This window comes from Lottia gigantea (assembly GCF_000327385.1).
Source record: "Lottia gigantea unplaced genomic scaffold LOTGIsca_28, whole genome shotgun sequence".
Classification (NCBI taxonomy): Eukaryota; Metazoa; Mollusca; class Gastropoda; family Lottiidae; genus Lottia; species Lottia gigantea.
Genome location: NW_008708898.1, coordinates 1,304,412 through 1,329,858, shown reverse-complemented (window position 1 = coordinate 1,329,858; position 25,447 = coordinate 1,304,412). Strand labels below are relative to the sequence as shown.

The window sequence follows — 25,447 nt, the reverse complement described above, 5'->3', positions numbered from 1 at the left end:
GGACTGAAAGCTGCTGAGGCGAGACACTAATCTACCAGGTACACCTCATTGGAATTTCGGATGCCAAAATCAATATGTGGATTTCGAATCACAAACGTTGTAAACTGTGTAATTATATCACCACAGACGCCTAAATATATGTTTACGACTGGAGCTATGTTCCAGGAAACACGTGCTCAAGAATCACTGCAAGGAAATTAAGCTGACAAAAACCGGAATTTATTTCAGACGGGAATCATAAAATCATAGAATCAAATTTATTTTGTGAGTTGTATTTCTCTTGCTGGCCAAATTAGTGCGAAGAGTATGTATTAATCTATGACTCTTAGACAAATGTCTCGTCATGTAATTATTGGCGCACATGAATGGATTAATAGCCTCGTCACATTGGACTTAAAATTCGCTATCAACTTCCAACTTATGCCACCATATTGCGTTCCCATGGCGCGTTTTCATTCAAATCACAGGCTTGGCGTACTTCATTTTGCGTTTATGGAGATTTTACGACGCTGGTATAAAGATATTCCTAATTCGATCTGAACGATGATTATTGGCAACAATGGCGCGCAACGTACGACATCTGAAGCTTCCTTCACGCTTACACCACGCTGATGGCGACATTAACATGCTCTAAGCCAATTTTCCGTCGCCATAGTAGCTCAGTAAAGAAGCATTTCCGGTGTTACGAGGCTATAACGATATTTCAACTGTTCCTATCTTCTATCTAGCGAAGCCTCGGCCGAAGGAACGAGTCTGGGCTGTCCACTAGAAAGAAAACCTTGGTGAGTTTTATTATGAAGCTACATGTCATCTCCTCAGGACCAATACATCCCGTTTGACAAATCCGAAGGTATCATCCGAAGACTTTACTTGTATACATTTAGAATGAATTGGACGTTTTTTTTTAGGACAAACATCTCTTTCGGAATGTCGGGTGCCCTTAGGTTATAGATTATACGATTTGTCTAGGTTCTTACAAATTAGTGTTCATTTGTATGTTGTATGCTTTTCTCTTTCACAAACTTGAAAAGAAATAGCAAAGTATTATAAAATCCATAAACCAACTATTATTTTTTTTTACTTTGTATTGACACAAAAACAAAAATATCAATTTGATTCGTTTGACAATACATGCAAAAATGCTTCGTGATTGTTTGCTGTCATATTTTTTGTTTGTTTGATAGATGTATGCCTCAAGTTGTTCTTCTGTCTGGTTGTCGTTTCGGTATCGAAAGTGAGGTGTATGATTTAAATATTTAACCTAATCAGCCCCATTTACCAACGATGATTAGCATATACATATATGCAGATATGAACGAAATGAACAGTAATATAAGACAATTTCCAAACCTTTTCGAATTCAAGCCGACAGGGGATCTTTCAATATAGTAGCTCACGTGTTATTAAGAGATATCAATGGTAAAGTTAAGGAGTATAATATTGTAATGTTGGTTAAAAGATTTATTTGTACTTTAATGATTAAAAATAAATATTGGGGATTTGCAGAAATTCTCTATCATATAGAAATTAAGTGCATGACTTATTAGGAATTAATTGGTTAATTTGAATGTTTTGTCGATCAAGTAATCAGATGTGTTAGGTGTAACCAGGGAACCAGAGTGATATCATTACCTGAGGCGTAAATCATGTGATCACGCACCTGTCAATAGACGAAGTAATGAAGTCTACAGGCGGTCATTAATATCTACACAGTCCAGGTCATACCTAATATATATATTTACTAATCTAACAATAATATACTCCTATACCTTTACTTTACCTTTGATCTTACTTAATAACACAATTAATAGGTTTTTTTCCTTTCCAATTTATACTCAGTCTTGACTTTGATGTAGGGAAATTCACTGCCGTAATAAAATCCATCTTATATCAAACAGACCAAAGTTGTTAAGATTCCTTGCTTTGGCTGATAACTGATAAAATAAGTACAAGATTACACCAATTAGACCGTTCACCGTTGGTTACTCAGAGATTTGCAGGAATTTCTGAAACTCTAGATATTTAACTCAGTGCGAGCTCACGGCATCGATAGGTCAGCTTCCTAAAGAATGTTGGCCATTACGAAATCTTTACAGATATGTGGTAAGAAAGAACCATTGACTCTCGTGATCATGTCACCAAAGCCTTTTATAAAACAGAATACCATTTATTATTTAACACTTGGAGACATATTAGTCGCAATGTCTGTTTCAATGAAGCAAACACACCACCTCTCCTAATTCACATTATATGAACTGAGGGGTTTAATACAGAATCCTGCCGATACTATCACATGCATGCAATAACTGAAGCACATGTCTTGACAGAGGTAATCTTTTAATGTTCACTTTGGACATTGAGATGTGTTCCAAATAAGGAAAAAATGGAAGGAGTTTTATGTCCTTCCTTTTTGCACTAGAAAGAAGACAGTAGTCAAGGACGAGGCCAACAGTATCTAAGTAGTGAATCTACAGTTACTACAGTGACCATAGATGCTTTCAAAATCCGGTGTCTATAGCATTAGCTGATTAATGAATAACAATCACGTTAATTAGTTCATAGTTGAATAATTAGTATCATTGCTTCATTATCTGGTCTAACATCTCTTTCATCTCATTCTTATATCTCTATCACCAATTCTCCGAAGAATGATAGATTGTGGTAAAAAAACGAGTGACGTTTGCGGTTTGATCCCAGAAAAGTCCTAGATTACAGCTTTTCAAGCTGTTCTCCCCTTGATTCAGTTAGGAGTGAATGACATGGAGAAGGCTTCTTGCTGCGAGGAGACAATAAACAGAGATCTCACAAGCTTAAACCTATAGAAGCGAGTAGGCATTCTCATTACTGTCCTAAAAAATTTCCTTAATCGCATTCTGCATGGCAATTAACCTAAACTGCCCAGAAATACATCATTTAATGTCAGAAGATGTCTAAAGGTTGTCAGGGAGATATTTGCATTTCAAGACATAATTTATAATAACATTCACAAGAGTCAACAGAGTAAAAGTGTTTCACCTATTAACAAGAGGAAGTGACCGAATTCAGACTAAGCTGATCCCCATGTAGCATTCATCAAAGTAAAAGTCGAAGTTAAATAAATTCAGATCTGTTAAAGTAATTTGTTTAAAATCAACACACTATCTGGAAAAACTCAATCCCGTGATAATACAGAAAATAGCATAACAGACCTGTAACGCAATAAGACAAGTGACACTCAGAATTGCTACCAACTGTAAGTTAATTTCGAATAAAGGCCTTCATTTTCTCGATATATCAAGAAGAAATGAATAATAAGGACAATGGAAAATCCATAATTCAAATTGAATGTTATTTTACGTCCTTATTGGGCTAAGCGAGTGCTGCGTGTTGTAATGAAATATAATGAAAATGTTGATCCCTATTTAAGGTGCGGGCGCACGAGCGGTCTTGGTCGGAGATATTTGTCTTGGATTAGAGTCTTGAGTGAAATATTGCGTGTGCCCTGCTTCAACTGAGTACACAATGAATGATTATCTCTAGAAACCATAACCAGTAGAATCAGATCTCGATATGCAGACAGTAGAGTAGGCTAAGTGTACATGGGTGCAGTAAAAGGGTTAATGAACTTCTTAAATTCGAGGTGCTTTTGAAATATCTTATACCGATTAGAGTCTTGAGTGAAATATTGCGTGTGACCGTGCTTCCACAAGATAATCGTAATGGTGGAAAACGATAGACTAAAGTCCTTTGTCTCCTCGTGTGCCCGTCCAAGTCGTTGAAACTCTTGACAAGACTAGTCGGCGACAAAAATCTCCGACCAAGACCGTTCGTGTGCCTACACCTTTAGCTGCTAGTAGGGAAAGGTCTTTGCAAAGAGTTTGGCCGATTTTATTTCATTTTATCTGGACGAATGGAACATCAACTGAGTACACGATGAATGATTATCTCTAGAAACCATAACCAGTAGAATCAGATCTCGATATGCAGACAGAAGAGTAGGCTAAGTGTACATGGGTGCAGTAAAAGGGTTAATGAACTTCTTAAATTCGAGGTGCTCTTGAAATATCTTATACCGATTAGAGTCTTGAGTGAAATATTGCGTGTGACCGTGCTTCCACAAGATAATCGTAATGGTGGAAAACGATAGACTAAAGTCCTTTGTCGAATTGTTAAATTCGAGGTGCTCTTGAAATATCTTATACCTCGAAGTAAAGATCTGAAATACAGCCACGAGTAATTAAAACTAACACACTAAAATTTAATAGTATTTTGACAAAGATATATGGGAATATCTCGACTAAGATTATTGTAGAAGATGTCATCACACAGAAGTAGAGAACTAAATAACTTCCAGTTAATTTGATTAAATAACATTAATGTCTGGTTTCTATCGCACCTAAAATGGTTAAGCTGACAATTTGGAGAAATGGGTGGAATTAATTTGATGGATAAAAAGGAATAATATTCACAAAGTTACAGATCGTGGAATTCTTTTTTTAATGAATATTTTATTTATGAATATTTTATATGCTGCTACCACTGTATTGTATTAGTTTGAATTTTATTCTGGATGGTATTCCTCCTCAGAGTCAAAATAATGTTCATGTTGCTAGTGGGTTAAATACTAAATTCTTACACTACGTCAACGAGTATATTACATTCAAACTTGTGATATGTTTAAATAATTAAGTCAATCCTTCTCCCTTCCAGAATTCAGAATCTTGAATGTGAACTGTCTAGAAAACATGAGATGGCTGCTTGAAAACTGCCGATAGCAAGGATTCTTGAGAATTGACCAATAAGAAAGGTACATGTAGAACATTGTGTAAACAATTGTACATAGATCGTTACCAGACCTCTGCCTAATAATACACAAACTAGGCTAATGTAAACTAACTGTTTGTTTCACGGCTATATTTTAATGATGTCGACAGTAATTATCTAGCTGAATAGTTAAAATAAACTGTTATAAATGGCATCACAAAAACTTCATTAAACATAATCTTTTTTGTCAATATGGAGCCATTTCTAGATTCATTCCGAAACCTCTGATGTAACCGAAATAGAAGCGGATCTGGGAAACATAGGGGTGGAAATGTTGATACTCCTTACAGTCAAAGTAGAAATGGGGGGATGGGGGGGGGGGGGGGGTATTGCTATTTGAATGAGTTACTTTAGAAATGGTGTTAATAATGACATAAAGTAAACATGAAGTATTGAAAAATATGGAATAACCTTAATTGTATAAAGTGACATGGCATTGGATTGAAGTAATCATGAAATACCATAACACTGACATGATGTAAACCAAGGAGCTTTATAGAAACCTAAATGTAAACGTGACATTCCGTGATACCAAGTAAAGTTGATGGCATTGACATGTCGCATAATGACTCGACATGGAGAAAAATGACATAATGTTCGAATACATCTTCACAATTCTGCTGTGAATTTGTCGTCTGCAAACATCAGATTAGGTCCAATTTGGAACTTCACAAGCTATGTTCTGAATCAGCGATTGGCAAAGAGGAATGTTATAGATTCCAAGGGACTCGTTAAAAGGTTTTAGACAGTCCATTGAAATACATTGAAAAGTTAAAACTAATCGAATCGTGGACATGTGTTAAATAATCGAGCTAGTTAGCAATTAACAAGGGAATGGGAAAGTCGATGATATTTTCTTAATGACGGATGGAATAAAGAGATCCTAGTTGATTGCAATCGTTACTGGTTGGGTTTATGTAATCAGAGGACCAACACTTCATTCTTGTCCACATGTTTTACTGAATAGGTTTCATCAGATTCCACTAAGGTAGGAGATTAATCCGGAAATTCTGATTCAGATTGAAAAGTAGAGATTGTAATCCCCAAGTTAACTTCCGGTGTAATAATTAGGCGAGATATGAATCGAACAAAGCCTTAGATGACCTTTAATAATATGTCTGGTGCATCGGCATTATTTATATTCAATCTACCCTTAATGATATACCGCGATGCCAAGAAGGAATACCACATTTTCCGTATAAGTTTTCCTAATAGGAGAAGACAACATCATCATGATACGCTTCTTCGCAAGTGAAGGCATTTGTTTGCATTAAATCATAAGACGTACGACTGACAAATCATGTTTACAACACGTTTGTGCAATATTTTCGTATCTTGAAACCAAGTGTACAAGATCATTTCAATCATTTACTTCCGGATTTCCTAACGACCGTTGTTTTAGTCTTCCACTATGGGGGGGTAGGGGGGGGGGGGGGATTCTTGATTCAAGGATCTATACCTCCGGTGTGTGTCATCTGACAAATTCCATTAGAGCAGCTTAACAAATGTCAGGAAGTCTCCAGATAGATGATTTACAAGTTTTATTACAAGTAAAAGTTAATGGGTTGTGAGCATGACAAATTATAAAGTATAATATGATAAAGACCAGGAAGAGATGATCTAATGCGCACATTACGCATTTTATAAATATACCATTATCATGGAAGTTATTCACTTTCATATTATTTCATCCAAGCCAACCTTTTGCATTAAACTTTTCACTGACATTTTTTAAATGCAATGTTACAAGCTTTGTTCTCAAACGCAAGCTATTGGCTTTTTGTACAAATAGTAACAAAGACTTCCATGGTGATGTTACAGATAGCATACAACTGCCTCCACTACCTGCAGTAAAGTACTATATGCATACTCCCCGGGGTAAAGGTATGCATATAAACCGACCTACAAATCGCATCATAAATATTTTTGACACGTTCCAATCAAAGAAAGAAACGATAAAGCAATTTTCGATTGATTTCATTATCTGTTCATTGTATAAATTGTTCTCTTTCCCATGATTAATAGTAAAACAGTAATACCCTTATTATATTTATAGTCGTGGTATTTTGTGATATTGTGAAATATGAAACGGTAATGACAATTAATAATACAGTGAACTATTCACATTGATTGTTTCAAATGTCATATTATTTAACTTCAGTTACTTCGATTTAAAACTTCAAAATCAAGAAATCAAAACAATTATCTATGAAAATCAATAAATTGGAAAGTTAATTTAATGCTTACAGTTTGTGCATTTATTATAGTAGATTCGATCGGGATATGGTAAACTGAACACAATTTAGTCATTGTATATTTCAGTATTAGTATGAACAAAGTGTTACAAAGAGTGATCACAACTGGAATTGAACCACGAACACATACTTGAAATACATCGTATCACGAATACGGATTTTGACATGGTCTTATGGTGGAAATGAGATTGGTGCTATTTGAATCTGACCAATCAGATCGGTAATGAAGTCATGTAAACAAACATCGCTTTTCCGCCACCAGTTTGAAGCGAAAATAAAACATTCTTTGGTTTTGTCTCGGTTTTAATTCTTTACCGAAAATCATACTTAATTCTGTACCGTCCACAGTAAACAAGATATGGAATGGCATGCTGCTTTCGATTTGTTTAGGTTCGCAAACAAAGCGTCATAACGAGCGATTTGTTTTGATTGGCTGAAATTTAACTACCAAGACAGAAGGGGGAATTTTTATTGGACAGTATTGAGCTATGAATACGTAATTTTTCTCACTTGTATTGTATAAATTTGTTTTTGATGATATGAAGTAAAACCCTCGGTGACATTCAACAAGTAACACCTATACTGATATTTATCTTTCAGCTCATAAACTTCAGTCTTGTAAATTGTGATAATGTCTGTTTTCTCTTTGTTATTATTTTAAACTTTCAACAATTTTAAAATTGTTTCACTCATTTCCTAGACATTTTAACATTGAGTAGGCAACCTGAAACAAATGACAATTCTATTCAATAGATCTGTATCAACTTGAAATGAGTCACATTAAGGAGTTAAAAAGAAAGACCTATTTCTATCATTTTAGTGTTTATACTCGTATGATCAATTGACAGCACCGTTAACAATTCTATTTGAACGTTACGTCCTTCGTATATTGAGTTTAAGCATAGTTCAGGTCAGCACTTGTCATGTTAATATTGTTAAACCTTTTAACACCGGTGATTTGTTTCAAAGTTGTGTTCAAGTTTGAATTATGTGACCGAGTACAGACGCCTTTATTCTCAACATTAAATTCTGAAATAAAAACTGTCCATTGACCTAGTCAACAAGGCAATGATGAACCAAACCATGACGGAGATTCTCAGACTGGCCATGGAATTCAGCATAATCTAACGCCATCAGAATTGATATGGCTGACACTCGAAAATCATTGTTACATGACCGTAATCTGATTTTAGTCTAGACGATTTTAACTTCATATTCCACGATACGCTCTACTGGACTACACGGTATCATTATTCTAATACTTTTTCACAAAAATCCAAAATTAAATTTCGTTTAATATGAGGGTTAAAGGTCTACTTGAGCCTTTATTGTTAACTTCGTGGTTTCTGGTATGTAGGCCATTAAAGGATATTTACGTTTACAAACAAGAAGTTTAGATCCTTGAAGAATCTAATGGAACAATTCAGAACCTAATCTAGTGAATGTTGTTTCATAAATATAATTAATGATCCGCAATAATACGGAGCATTTCTTTGAATTTCTTGGTCATAGTTTACAAGCATTAAGTTGGTTGTAATCGGGAAATACAATAATTATGGCTAGACTTGTTTCAAACTTATTGTTCCATAGGGAAACTCCCACGTACAATTTCCACAATTACATTATCATTTACAAACACACCAGAGAAATGGTGTGGTTTAATGAGCAACTGATTGCTCGTAATTTTTTCGGTAAATTAAAATCCATATCAAAATTGACCGTTTAACTCATTACATCTTTGTCTATAAACGATGTTCAAGTATCTGAGACATTCAGTACTGAGAATGAGACTTCAAGGTGAATTGTCGTTTTATTCCTAACGTGTCACAATCTGAACACCGATACTTCTGATACAGGAATCGTTAATGAAGTTCGATGTCACAATTCTGATAAGAGTTCAACCTTACTGGAGCTACGAGGGGACTCATTTTAAAGTTTTTCAACCATCGAAACCTTTAACATATATCTACCTTGAAGGTTGCAGCGTGTGAAGCTCGTGCATGGGTAGAACGGGTTAACTGCTTACATAAATATATTGGTCAATTCGTTAATAAGTAAATAATGATTTCAGAGACGACAGTTTTTCAATAGAGCTCATGGTTTCATCAATGCAAATGGAAATATAGGCTTTCAGACAGGTAAAAAATTACTAATTTATTGCAAGCAGTCATGTTAAAGTATTCGAGGATAGACCCTCGATGAGAATTCCAAACTTGACTATTTCGTGGTAATGGCCAATATCAATTATTCATGGCTCGTTTATAACATTAGCATAATTTCATGTTGGATTTCCTGTGCAACTCACGTCATTGAAACTTCTAGAACCCAGTCAACACAACACATTGATGGTTCAAACGCATAGGTCAACAACCCACGTGTAAATCTACCCAAATTTCAATCTCAATCTATAATTAAAGGAATACTTCCTCTTACAATGAACGTAGTAGACTAACTTGATGTCATAACCATTCTATAAAACTAAGTAATTATTGAAAAACGCTAATAAATAATTTCAAGCGTTTTAAAATAATTCCGTGTTGTTTTATTGATAATCATTTTTATAAATTCTGTTGTATAGATATGATACCAGGTGAATCCACTGGAATCTTGTTGGCCAAGGTTAAGATTCTAAGAGTAGACATGAAATGTTAATAGGCATTATACTTCATCGAAGTTGAGCTGAATTATCAAATCCCCATGTCCATGTTACTTCGCACACGTGCAAGATAGTGTCCATCGATTATCATGAACAAACTGTCTTTAATGAATACTACAGGGAATTAAAAATCAGACCATCATCAATATAATATTAATGAGGATTGCTAGTATATATTTTTATTTTAGTCTTGGATATTGTCTCTGTAATTCCGTCTTTAGATTGCTATTGCTTTTTTTGGTTTTAATGAAATTCCAGAGCGTTCCAATGACATTAGAAACTCAATTTAAAATCAACCGTAATTATAAAATTTTTTTAAATTTGTTCCAATTTTGAGTGAACATGAAATTGATTTTTTAAATAAAAAAAGTCATTCTTCCATTACTGATTCCTCACGCATCGGCTGTTCAGTCTTTAAACCTGAGTTGGAAGAAGGTTATTGTTATGGTTTCACTGATAAGTGTACGTCAACGTCAAGTGGAAGAGTATAACGCGAACATGCTTTCATTAAAAAGTATATAACTGGTATATAGAACGGCGAATTTCTCAAATGTATATTATTTCCCATCATTTCGTTCTTAGAATTAATATTTGATTTTACCACAAAATTTGAACGCTTTTTAAAAGAATAAGACCTAGGGTTAGTATACGTCATAATTTTGTATATATTTATAATTCGGTCGTGATCAAGCGAATTATACAACAACGCTGCATTTATATCATGCTATTTCTGACTAGAAAATCAAACAATTGTTATGCTTCTTATTTGTACATTATTGTCTGGAGTGTTTAGCAGAAAATCAGAGAAAATTAAATAAGTAAAGTAAATGTACGAAGCAATGGTTGAAGGGAGAATTGAAATTGGAAAGTAAATCCTTCTTTATTGAATCAAGACAGTAAACTAGTTTTTACATTCCATTCTCAATACTCCAGATGAGAAATTATTTATTATATAAAAGTGCCAATTAGGACTAGAAAATTGCTCATTATGAGAAAAGTGCTGGGTTTGGGGGCTTATTTCCGATAGAGTTCACAGTTTCTTTTCTCAATCTACTCGATTTGCGACGTTCATTTAACATTAAATTTCAATTGAGAATGCTCAAATCGATAAAAAAGTCGATATCCAATGAATTTTATCACAAGATTGCAGGGTTAAAGTAACACTTAGTCTGTCACTCGCTTTGACATAATTTACTATTATATTTTATCACTAAATTGATTTAGACGTTTTAGATTTGCTAGACCCCACCAAAAAGAAACTTGCACTGTTTGCGTGGGAAAGTGGGCGAGAACTGTCCATCTACAATGACGTGATATTGTAAGAAATATGACGTTTAACATTGTTCAATCCTCCCACCTAAACATCAGCTGGAAATTTCCTTCTTGGTGGTAAAATAAAAGTAAATAGTTAAATCGAGAACATAAAGTTCATCCATAGCCGTCAAATGTTTGTTGGATTTAAAAAGACGCCTATCAGATTGGCTTCAAAAATAGGTAAAAGGTGTTCGTAGTACATACCAAAAGAATTCTTGGAAGCATTTGCCGCTGTTTTTCTAGTCATGCCTTCATCAGTTGCACAAGTGCCTTTTCAGATGCCAGACTACTCAACTACTACTCAACCTTTTTCAATTGTTTAAACTGTTGTTTGTAAGGTGATATTTGTTAAAATTGAACCTGAAATATTTGATCGGTGAGTAACAACACCATCTATTTTAAAATTTCGATATCATATTAATATTATTTATCTTGTTTGTGTTTACTTTGTCATTGTTTACACTTTTTTTGCTCTAGTTTGCGTTTTGTTGTTGTCTGTGGTTAGTTTACTTCGTCTTATATTGGACGGATTGAAATTGTGAACACCTTAAACGAAAGCGGTATGTATCTTTAAAACCAGGGACATTGTGAATCATTTTATTAAAAGAAAAAAAATCTCATTAAAAATTTAATGTTTGTTTTGCCAAGACATCTCATACCTCGGAGTCATTCCATATCTTGAAATTTTAATACTTGAGAATTTAGAACATGGAAATCAAACACAAAAACAATAAGTAGTGTAGACACACATCTGAATGTAAATTGTGAAACCATTTCTATACTTATGATTACATTATCATGGTTCCAAATAGAGCACAAAGGACAATTTACTTGCTCAGGTAAATGCTTGCATGTTCGCTTTCCTGGGTTCGATCCTGGTATAGGTCGAGATAAGGGTTTCGGAAGGCGTCCAGTCGTTTGCGTCACTAGGCTCCGTGAGTAACAGGTTATGCACGTCAAAAATCAAAAAAGGAGCACAATTTTCAGCACTGGTCTGTGTTCATAAACCAATAAAACAACAATTAAATTGACCAAAGAACACATCATCAGTGTTCATGCAGAAATTGTACGCATTATAACGACCTCCGCCCTCATTGTTAACCCTTAATATTTCTGTAAGCTTCATATTTCGGAATGTATGGCGTGAGTGTTTCTGGAATAGTTAAAATTAAACCACTCCATTCTAGAATAACGTGTCGAACACATCGCCATTGTTCTACAAGAAAACTTATGTTATATGAATAGACAGTGATATTGTAGATTTAAAAGCTTGTGCTGTTTTTATATCATAAAATATTGATTGCTACATGTTAACCTTTAACTATCCATTCAGAACTTAATATAGATTAGAGCTAGTTATATACTTTCAATAGATACAATAGATAATGGAAACTTGTAATTCATGCTGTATAGGGGAGATGATAGGGAAACTATATCACAAAAGGTGTAAGATAGGGTAAACCATGTTGCAGAGGGAGGCGGTATGATGGCGGAACTTCAAACTCACATTAATCACAAGTCACAATACGACGGGGAATTTTATGAGCATGAAAATTATTTGGTATACAGAGAAAGGGGATATGATGGTGCAAATTTAAAGATCACACATTGTGAGGGTGCAGAGGGTGTGTAGGTATTATAATAACCTGGGTACGATACTGATGAGGGATATAGTGCACTAGGAAATAAGACTTAACGAGGAAATTTTAAACTATTATGAGTTACTGTATACACCTATAGTTATGTAATACATTTATACCTATTTAAGTAACTAACATAGATCATACGGGTCTACTCTGGAACATTCCATACAAATAAAGAAGTAACTATTGTTTTGTAGAAAATTCTTGAACCCATGCCCTAGGCTGGCAGGGGGACTTTTTAGATAGGACTTTGCTGGAAGCATTTCTGTATTATTTGTGGTTGTGTCATATTGTAAGGAAGATTGTTTGTATTATTTGTTTATTCTTTATCACTTTAAATAAATAATTATTGTTCGACTTATTTCTTTGTTACGTTTCATGTGCCACACATTATACTTTTCTTAACGTAAAAAAACTCATTCAACAGATAAGTACAAACGATTTAGATAATGATGGTAGAGGGACGATTCTGGATGACTATTCTCCTGGGGGACTGATCAATTTGTAGAACCTGGGTCATCATCAGTAAGAGTGACGGAAAAACCCTATAACGTGGATACAAGAAAATATCTGCTCGTAATTCTTTACTAATTTAGTTTATTTTTCTAAACCATTAGAACACCACTACTTTCTATTCATATAAGTATTAACATTTTCATTTTCATTAATGAAAATAAGGGAACCCATCTTTAAGAGGTAATTAAGCCATGAATCCAAAAGAACACAAATCACACAATATCACGTGTTCGTACCAAAGACGTTTTGAGAGACCGCGATTTATGTTGTCTGCGATATTGACATTTTACACTATACAACTGTCGTCATGTACGTCATGTATTAAACAAGAAGTTTTTATAGATCTCCTCTGTATCTCAGCCTGTCAGTCCATGGTCAAGCAAATGTTTGATTGGCCATTATCTTTAATTAAGAGCAACATGGAATAACAGAATGTCAAATGTCTTAGATTGTTGGTCAGACGAGTCACGTGATAGTTAATGTAAGATACGTAGATCAGGAAATGAAGAGTGAACTGATCAGAATTTATAGACATGTTTTATTCAAACTATATCATTTGTATTTCGTTATGTGAGTGGCGTACATTTTGGTTCCTTAGTTAGATAACACTAGTCTGAAAATGCTCAGGAAGTTTTAAATATCCGATATGAATATATCGCCAAAGGCTAACGGAGCAGGACAGAACCATCTCGTTCGATCTCCATTTGTATATTCATTAGACCATAATAATGAGTCATTACGGTAAACTTTTCGAGTTGAAATATGCAGACTATCATAATTTAGGAATTATTTTATATAATATTTTTTTTTAATAACTATAATATATGTATTTAACCTTTTCATTATCCAGTTTACTGTCCAGTTTTTACTTTTTATTTAGAAGTGATGTTTATGATAAAACAAATTCTGCTTGAATGAACAACTCGCCATTTGTGCCTTGATTGCATTAACTATCTCAAACCTAGTACGTCATTCTAACGTTTTGGTGGACAGTTATGAACAAGGTCCCAGGCTACGATATGGCGTACTACAGATTACGAATTCAAGTTCAAGACACTAATACCTTATTTCCAATCATATATGTAGATGACCATTTGGTCGAGAACTAAATATCAATATTTATAAGATATAAAATCTATTTTTACAGAAATCTATCCATGGCAAATCTAAAGAATTTGAATGTGTACTTAGAAGCTACTTAAACGCAATGAGTCGAAACACATCGACAAATCTGGACTCGATGGGAGCACTCAAATCACCAACATATTTTATCAGATATGTGTTTTCATCTCGAGGTGCATGAGTAAGTTTTCTCAATATCTTGAAATTAGATAATAATTGCATGATTACGTTTTAATTGCGAAGAATAGCATAATAATGTACATATTTCGGAATACGATTAATTAGCCAAGTCGACATTTCCATAACCATTAACACCGAAATGACGTGCACTTTTAGGACCTGTATCAATTATTGACTGTGTGTCGTTTAATTACTTGTAGTAAATTATTTCTTAGAGATAGAACTCTTCATTCGGCAGCAATTACTAAGGGTGAGCGTTATGCTATCTTGGAATTCCTTACTTTTAGAGCTTGTTGGGTAATTGGTATTAATAAGTAAGATTTAAAGTGTGCTGACATCTGAATTCCAATTAGCTTGTTAGACTTCTAGTTGACAATTTAATATAAAAAGTCATACGGATGTTTAATTCCTCCAAACTGTACAAATGTACACGATAACATTGTTAATACACATGTTGATTTAATTTATATGCCTTTAAAAACTATATTGATGTTGCTAAGCCTGTGTTTGTTATTTTGAAGTAACACATCCTGTTTTTATAAAGTAAATATTGTTTGATTACATTGACTTGCATGATGTCGTCTTCTTAATTTCCGTCGTTCAATAAAGGTAATGCATTGACAACGTTGCTAAGAAATAGTTAAAATTTTGCCTTCTTCAGTTAAGATGTTTATAGAGGAGATATCTTCACACGTTTTTCGTTATGGTTGTTCTGTGAGCAAGCGGTTTTTAGTATGTTAGGTTGAGGACTTTGCATGTGTACTATTCCAAATTGATGTTGAGAATTCGAATTCTATGATTCTGAATGGAATTTGAAATGCATATCAGAGTGTAGTGAAGTTTTGAAAATATTAAAGCAATACGAAGTTATCTTGGGGATAGATGTTAAGTGAGACTTAAAAACTAAACTGAAAGTAAAGAATAGAAGCAGTATGGTGTGTATCATATATAGGTGGTGTTGGAATGTAATATATCAGATAGGTAATGTTAAAACTTTATAATATAAACATATAAAATAAACTCAGACCTGTTCTAGAAGTAATAAAACAGCCTTACCTGAAATTACTACACGGATGTATAACCCAATTTCCAACCCTTTTATGTCGCATTTTCTCTTTAAGTAATGCATTCTTATTTCCAAATAACTTCATTGCTAGTTTATTATCAGATGGTTGAAAGAAATATAAAATTTGGTCCTTTAAATAACTGGTTGGACTTGGCTTAATTTCAACAGCATTGTTCGTTTCTTGAGAAGGCGGGAGAAGCTCCTCTTTAGGCGTTCCATATAAACTTGTATCGTCACCTATGAACTGTACACGAACGTCATTTTTATAATTAATCTCCGGACTGAGATAATCACTGTACACCGAATCACTATCCGAATCTAAAGTTATTGTGATAGACGGATTAGCCGTTCCGGATTGCAAACACGGCATAGTCGTTTCTGTACAGCTGTCCTGTTTCGTTGATAAGTTTAGTCTCTTTAGTTTTAAACTTGGCACGCGGCGAGAAGCTCTAGGCGGTGTCGAGTGCCCCATTGGATGAGCAGCCGATCGGTGAGCGCTCCCATTGGCTGGTTTACAATATTTCACAGAATCAGACCTTTGGAGATTCGGCGATGCTAACGTGGAATATTTGTCTGGCACTGTCGAGGCACTAAGGTTTGTTGCAGAACTTTTCTTGCATGATGGTATTTCGTCTTTCACTGTAGATGTAGAGTACTGTCCTTGAGATATGTCTGTCACACTGCCGGCACGACGAAACAATGGTGATGACATCGGGGTGAAGAGTTTATGTGAATCGTCCGACGAGTCTTCTTCATCTATCGACGAATCACTGTCCGCTTGGATAAGCGGAACTCTTGGAATATGTGAGTCCTTCTTCGGTGGAGTTCCCGACATCGTGGTGTGTATTTAATTCAAGTGTAGAGTTGAGCTGGAAAAGAAATCAATGAGAAGCGAGATGAGATGGTAATAAATGGGGATTAACTAATACACTGAACATTGATCGTACAGTATTAAAACATGATATATACAGTTCGGTAAGAACATCAAATTTTACACTTTGTCAATATCTTTTACGGCTACAATTTTATTACACGTCTCAGAAATAAGAGGAAACACCACCACCGCGGCAAATAAAATTATATCACCGAAAGACAAGATTACTTAGCAAGTTTCAAACAAACTTATCTGCTGATATATTTGGTTTGATAAATTGTTACTGACAGTGACAAACCCTGCATTATAGGTTTTAAACGTTTTATTTCCCGGAACTTCCAGTTATAAAATGTAGGCGAATGAGTAAGCTATTTTTATTAACTGGTATGCGTTTGAAATCTTTGGCATAGTCTTTTAGCATATTCCCACACGAGGTTGAATAAAAGATATCACTTTAGTAGGTCTATACCCACACATCATTACTGACCTAGAAATGGCAGGTTCCTGAAACACCATTTCTACCATTTTTAAACTTTCAGTAAAATAATATTTCAGTTTTAGTGATTAATTTATATGATTGCAATTTTAGAAAGAAGAAAGATTTATTACAAGAGAAATACAATAGTAGTAGTAAAGTAAGTAGTTGAAAACTTGACTAAATTGATACTTTTCTTCCATCTTGGATAATCTATTGTCTTAGATTTTCTTAGAAGAAAAAGAGAATTTTGCTCATATGTGACTTTAGGTAACAACAGTTACTTACTGATTTGGTGACGGCAGTGTCCGTGACATAATCGATAACCAAGGATTTCTTGGGACTAATTATGATATCTGTTGAACTTCAGAGAGAATATGTAACATGCAGATTCAATTTCTCGACAATTTCAAATGAATTACTTAAACTAGTTTATTATGTAATAGAGCAATTGCATGTTCTAAACTCAAATCTGGATTTTATATCCCCACCTCTTCAAGAGACCTACAAAATAGGAGACCACAGTCAATTCGTAATGTAACTTAATAATTCAAAAAGTCTCAAAGTTTCAGCCAGTATAACTGTATCTAAATAAGATTTTTATGATTTGCTTATAGAATTGAGTTTTTTGTTGAACGAGAAAGTAATACCAGACCTGACATTTTGATTTGTTTTATATTGAACGAAAATAAATTACTCCGCGTCTCCGGGGAGATTTAAAACAAACTAGGTAACATTGAAATAAGAAAGAATGGTTTTATCTAGTTTTTGTCGGCGGAAAAAAATATTGAAATTTAATGAGTTGAAAGTTTATACATAATAACTCCCTCTGATCGATTTGGTCTACAATAAGTTGTCTGTGGAGGGAATGAATAACGTTTAGATTCAATAAGTTTTCGTGCGAATAAAGATATAGGTTGGCGCCATAAAAAAGAGTTTACAATATTAAGAAGGCCTACTGATACTTGCAGTATATTTCAAAAGAATTTATATAGAGCTAAAAGACAAAATCTACGTAGGTTGGAAAACGTTCAAAAGGAAGACAAATTTTATAAAGAATATAACGCTACGTATTCAAATATAGAAAAAAAGCAAATAAAACATCTGATTCCGTCTGTTTCTTTAAAAGATTAAACTGTCTCTAACTGCAAGGCAAATTTCAAATCAAAGGTTAACTTTTTCTTTCGTTTCCTGTTTAAATTACGTTGAGTAAAATTACTATATTTTCATTTGTTTACACCGACAGTGGTAATTTTTGACATCGAAGTCCTATAATCTTATGGGAATCAGAATTGTCATTGGTGTTTGATTTTTAAAAGTATGCTTGTTAGTTATCAAGGACAACTAAAGTTCGGTGTCGGTTTTAAAGCAATAGTCAAAACATACTATTTCGTTTTCATATTTCAGATGGAGGCTACCTAGTTCTGAGATTAAAGTCATATATGAAAACCAAATCGACATTTCTTAAATTTATACATTAAGAAGGTAAACCATTTGATTGGAGGCGATTAAAGAATTTGTTTATTAAGCGCCACTATGGTCATTTACAACCTACTAACGTGTATCAAGTTTTTCCACCTATATTGCCAATTTACTTAGAAAACAGTTCTGATTTCCTCTCCTTATCTCTTATCATAATCATGTATCGTATCTGATAAATTACGACATTACTTTAAACGAATTGCGAAATTCAGAAGTACGAAATCGGTAATAATATTTTTTATGACATGAACGTGATTTTCATTATATTGTATAAGGAAACAATAATCTTTAAAATGTAAAAAAAAAGTTGGAACCTATCAGAAGATAAATTACAATAATTCATTATCAGCTTATCCAGATAGATCGTCAAGATAAGTCGACGATATCATGAAACAAAGCAGCGCATTAAAAATAAATACATTTTCTGGGAAGAAACGAAATATTGACAATCTATCAATCAAACCAAGATTTATCGCCCCTGATGTTATCTACGTTTCTCACTGAAATTATTCCACACAGTATTGCACCATATATAAAGCATAAGATAGGTTTTGGGTTGAAAGATTTGTCGCCCATGTCCTTACATAACTTTATACCAGTTATCGGGATATTTTTCGGTCGCCCATGTCTATCGCCATACATCTGAATTGAGGTTAATTCAAATCGACCCTGACCTTACAAGGTAAGTTTCTCATATAAACTGCATCGCAGTCATGAAATTCCATTAAGACTTTCGTTATGTATCACATTCATTTAATGAAAAACGACGTAGAGTTTTTAATATCTGTGGTGAGACAATTGATACAATATTACGTACCATCACGCTATTCTGTGTCACAAGGTACACTAATCGCGATCTGGGGGATAAGATTCAATTTATCATTCAGACCTGATGCAATTTGAAATTAATTACTAAGATTACAATCAGCTCAATACTAAATAGCTTATCTTGTATTTTATTGCTTTTCTCATCATTCTGGCATTTGCAGAATAGGTATTTCTGATATGAGTAAGGGATAAATTGCCAAGAACTGCGACAGATTTTAAGTAGATACATTAACTGATATGCATTTGAAAACTTATTCTATTGCAAGTTAAAATGACTATAATGTCTATATAACATGTAAGTATATATCTGTTCCCGCAGTTTGAAAAGTCATTAAGTTCGGGTCGATGTGTTTCCAATAAGGCATTTCAGATGTATGACGTCACCTAAAATTATCATACATGACCTTAAGTCTTATTTCTTTATGTCATAGTTTTGAATAGCAGAAGTTAAATACCAAACCATGTATCAATAATTTTTGATTAGCTCTTAATCGTCACTTTGTTGAAAATACAATTTTTATGGCTGCAAATCATGGAGTAGATTTCCATTAAGGAAACAAAAACATAGTAAACATTATGCCGACAGTTGAACAAGTTTAAAAAATCTACCTTGTTAGTATGAAAACAATGGCGGAAAATCGATAGCTAAACATTAGATTTTTAAATCAAATTCCAGTAAAGATGTTGATTTATTTATTTCTTTTTCTATTTAAGGTTGAGGATGTCAAGCAACTCTCGCTATACTTTGCGTGTTGTTGTCGACGAAACCATGGCTTCAGTGTCAAAAACTTTTTACATTCAACGTGGAAGTTGTCAGCGAACAAGGAGGTCATCCATAATGCTGCGAGAAACTCATACAAATAGAACTATAAATAAATAGAGATTTATTTCTTGATAGAATCTAACGAATATTAGTTGCAGACGTACCCAACCCGATCAATTTTGCGATCTGCAACTGTGAGCAATTTCATTGAAAATAAATAGAACAAATCTGTGTATAACACTTGCTACGTGGTCTGTGGAGCACCATGTTCACATACACAATCAGATGTATGCTTCGGAAGAGTTATTTTTTAATACATAATAATTTCTATGATAATATAAATGAAGCTCCAATCTTTATAAATATGTTAGATTTCGACTCTCAAGTTCAAAAGAATGTCTGTTCTCTTTGATTCCTAAAATGACAGAATCAAGAGTGACACATAAAATATCAGGTTGCAAAAGATGGATGGGATATATCACATGAAATTACGCCAGTTAATTGCCTTACTAAGACTTATAGTGATGTTTGTAGAATAATAGTGGGGAATCACGTTATAAACTGTATCCTTCTTTCTAATTATCTTATTGTAATGTAATTGACGTTTTTTTTTAATCAAATTCATTCTCTTCCATCACTGTAGATTGACTTTAAGCTTACATGACTGTCACTATTCTACATTCCATGTTACTGACATTAGAAACTATTTTCCACGAATCCAGTCCAGCTACGCATATAAACTGAGCATTAGCACAGTAATATGATCACCTGTACAAATGACTTAGATCCACCAGATGAGAAAATGCCAAATTCGCGTTATATATCGAAAGAGTATCCACAGTTCCGACCTTCCAGCTTCAGAATAAGAATCGGTGACACTAAATTTGGTTTAAATATTAATTGGACGCGAAATGCATGGTCAGTATAATATATCATAAAATTCATTTAAATCAAGTACAACATACATGATCTTGAAAGGTTTGATTTCATGTTTGAAAAGACCTGATTAATAATCTATCTTACTCTATCTATGTGATCCTGTTATTTCCTATGTGAATGTAACTGAAATAAATGACAGTACATTAATCTCTTATACGTTGTAATCTTTAAACGTTCTCAATTTCAAAGGACCTGAGTAATAATCTTACCTATGATGGTGTTCTTTCCAAAGCGATTATAACTGATGGAAATAACAGTGAATTAAATTCAAATCTGTACATACAAATAAAATGTAGCAGTCTGTATTGGAACGTCCTGTACCAACTGCGTTATCCTTAAACGTTCACAATTTTAAAAGATTTGAACAAACTCGACCTTACCTGTGATCATGACGTACTATCCGATCTTATCATTATCAGCATGTTTATTATATCAACAGCACTATGAATTAAAATTCTGCTCCATGCCAGTTAATAACCTCTCAAATTACAGAAAAACCAGTATCTAATCTAGAGTATTGTACACAAACACGATATATTCGTGTTCTTTCTCTCTTTTATTAATTAAATATTATTGATAATTGTAAAATTTCCGATTCCTCCACGCCCAACTAACTATAATAATAGGCTAAATTAAACCAAGACGAAAATATCTATTTTCTCTGTCATTTTCTATTTATATTATCAATATGTTTATTCAGTACTGTGTCTTTATGTTGTACCTTAGCTGGCTGAATAGCCTTTTCAGTTAAGGGTACATAATCAATGTTAGCAATAATATTTCTAGATCGAAAGTCAACTAACTATAACAAGTAAAAGCTGAATGCAAAACTCTGCTTCACTCATACAAGATAAAACATACCAAAGCGATCGACAGCAGCAAAGGCTTCCGAAGTATAATTTATAAAGGGCCAAAAAATTCAAGACATAAAAAAAACGGAGATTTTTTGATAGATAAAGTAGAAATACAGATGTTCAATTTTACATTATCATAACTATCGGGGTGGGTGTCACAAACACGGCACACCATGCCCATACACTCTGCCACTGAATCTGTTAATCTTCCTAAAGAAGTCTATGCTGTTGCTAAATAGTGCAAGTGATCTGCGTTTCTATTCTACCTAGTTTTAAGACACACACATAAACTGTTCAAAGAATAAAGGTAAACCAGTTCAGGTATTGTACACAAGAATCAATGGGTACTTATATATATATATATATAAATCCATATCAACTTCCTTGTCTAGAAATCTACATGAAGATAAACAATAATATTACTATAGAAAAATTCACTCTCACGAAGATCCATAAATAGATATCTTTCCTATTGGTAAATATAATCTATTGTCACTTTTTATTATCAATAATCATCAGAAATATTGAAAACAATAGTTTAGTTTCAATAACTTCATAGAAAATTTGAGAAAAATTCCGATGTTTGTAATTAGTTAGGAGATAATGGGAGGTAACTCTATCATAAAGTAAGTTCTACAAATTGATTCAACATTCCAGTCGGTTAATGTATTGTTACTGATGAATGGAAAATATGATTTCGATCGATTAAAAATTGACATCGGCTATCAGAAACCATTCTGGCATTTTTGTTTTTGCATTGTTTTAAATAGCCTGAAAAGAGGCAACTCCTACTCCTGAAACAAAGTTGTAATTAATGAGTTTATACTAGATCAGAGATGTCACCCCGTAAGTAATTACCTAGTTAAGGAGCAGGGGACGGAGGGGGGGGGGGGGGGGGGGGGTATCTAATATTTTTAGAGCCCCAGTGATCGATCTGACACTGCCCTTTCGTCACCTTCATGTACTTGAAAAGTAACATCTTGGGTAGATTTATTTAGGTATTAGGTGACAACAGGGAAGGTGCTAAGATAGGTTATACACAGATTTCCTTAATTAGTAAACCCATCTAGTTGCATGGTATAAGTATACCTAAAGTACATTCAGACAGAGTCCGGTATTTGACATTGTTATTTATCGATAATGATCAGCTTGGCGTTGTCAGTAATACTAGCGTACATACAGACAGACTGCATTGCAAAGCAATGTCAACCTTGAACACCCCAACACAGCAAGCAATGTGACCTAAAACATGTGAGCAATATGAACCTTTAAAACCTCGATATTGCAAAGTTAGCCTTAAAAACCTCGACATTGTAAGGAATTTGAACCATAAAAATTTCGACATCGCGAGTAACATTAACCTCAAAACATCGACATTGTAGTAATGTGAACCTTGAAAACCTCGACATCGCGAATGAAGTGAGTATACTTTGAAAACCTCGATATTGATTACATTGTGAACCTTGGAAACCTCGACAATATGAGAAATGACGTGAAACCTGGAAACTTCGAATATGTGAACCTAAAATCCTTAGCGACATTGTGGACTGGTTACTGAAAAAATCTTCATGTATCGAACTGGATAAAATCAACACTGTAGGCAACATCGACCTACATAACATCAATATTATTGAGTATACCGACGGGAATAACCGGGCCATTGTAATGGATGTTTGATGGGGAGTTATTTGCGATCGAGATAAAGTGTTAAACGTTATGTATTGAGGTTATTATATTAATAGACAGACAATAGAAACAATGATCATTAATACTAAATGTTTTTATTGATCTTGGACAAACTCATCAATACAGTTTTATCGATGTAAAAAATGAAAGATTGGCAAATTATGTTTTATGATATTTATTGGGGAATCAACAGTCGTATGACAGGTGGCTAAAACCTAAACCAATGGGTAAAGGGAATTAAGACCCAATAATATATTGAACTGTGTGGATTGTCATCATTTGAAAAACGACCATAAAAAATAATCATTCTGTGCTTTTGGTTGTACCGTTCTAGAAAAAAGATTACGTGAATCGATAAAGTTGATATTCGGTGTCCACTGAATCGATGGGTAAATCCTGTATTATCTGTGCCTTCTTAGCATGGTAATGAACAGTATTTGTCTGTTCACACGCATTATGGTTTGCTGATCTTTTATAAATACTGAATGTAGAAGTAATTGCATGGTGCATATCAATAGAAAATTTAAGGGAGATATTTTTTAACTTATGGGATTTCCATAAATTAACTTGACCGCTTCCAGGTTTAGTTCAGTACCGAACAATAACGAAAAGACCTCGGAGCTCAGAATAATGAACACAGATTAAAATATCTCTAAAACAAAAACTCCTGAGGGATCTCAGTGAATATACCCTGCATCAATTAACCTTTCTTCCCAGAGAAAAGGTGCTGGCTATTTATGACCTCAAGATTATTTTCTCCAGTATGTAGAATATTGGTTGACAAACCAAGGCGCAAAGTGACAAGAAAGCTGCTTGATCACTTATGTGACGCCATATGCATTGGGCTTTGATTGACTACTCTACTGAAAACAGTAAGGTGTCAAACTCTATTCATTTTGATGAAAATATATTACTGCGTTTTTTAATACATCATTAGCCAATGTTTAGAAATAACAAGAAAAACCTTTTTTATACGCAGGAATTTCAACTTCTTTCTAAATTATTACTTCAGATTGATAACCTTATCTCCATTAAAATGATTATAAATAGTGCATAGCATAAAAACAGTTGATATGCCGATGACAAATGATAGCGAGTTCTCATTTAAATTCTATTTTATTTCTATCTGCTTCACAAGAGAGACATAAATTTCCGTCCTGAAGATGGTAATGATGATAAGGGTTCTAATTAAAATGCTTAAAATATACTCAGAATTAAATATATGCGAACTGTCATTCTTTAAGTTTTGTTTTGCCTGTTAATGGAATCTTCAGCTATAAAATCTCATGGATCACGTTTGGTTAATTGCCAGATTTACCTGCAGCGTAATATCCAAGGAATATTTTTCTCTCGTGACTATTTTGCTCTGAATAGTTCTGGTTCTCCGATTCACTGCAACACCATAGACCAAAAATGCACGTTTCAATGTTGAAGAGATTCGGAGACGAGCAAAAATGACTTGAGAACTATGATATCTCTGGTGGATATGGTTTATTAAGTGAATGAAACCTATTGAAATTATCCTCAATAGGATGCATCTCAATGAGATATATGCTTCACGTTTTTCCAGCCTGCTTTTACAGAAGAAACTGTTTTGTGACGTAGCATCAATAATTGTTAAATCTTTTTCATACATATTGATAGACTGTTTACAGATGTTACAGATTTGTAACAAGCTGAGCAGATAGATGTTAAAGTCAGATATTGAACTACCTTGTGTAATAATGGCGATATGATTGAGCCATGATCAATCAATATTATACCCGGCACACTTGTTGACAGCTTTAGTCAATAACGTTGAAAATTTCTAGCCGCTTTCCGCTTTTTCGGAAATGAAATATATCCAACTGTGCCATGTCTGGAAAACAAAATGTAACGGAGGCAAACGCTGTGAAACTGCTTTGTATCAAATAAAAAAAATGGCATTGCCTGGCACAAATAAACAAACAACAGAAAGTAAACCCGCCAAATGGCTTCCTTTTAAACTTGCT

The 25,447-nt window shown here is 33.9% G+C and overlaps 1 protein-coding gene across 1 annotated transcript in view; it reads right to left on the bottom strand.

The window, feature by feature from the left end:
• Positions 1-15,925, bottom strand: part of LOTGIDRAFT_118006 (hypothetical protein) — a gene marked incomplete at both ends in the record, with an annotated part of 45,125 nt that extends 29,200 nt beyond the window's left edge. Inside the window, one exon of the mRNA XM_009056568.1 lies at positions 15,546-15,925. Coding sequence (XP_009054816.1) covers positions 15,546-15,925 — 380 coding nt within the window. The remainder of the gene's footprint in view (positions 1-15,545) is intronic.
• Between the last annotated feature and the right edge of the window lie 9,522 nt (positions 15,926-25,447).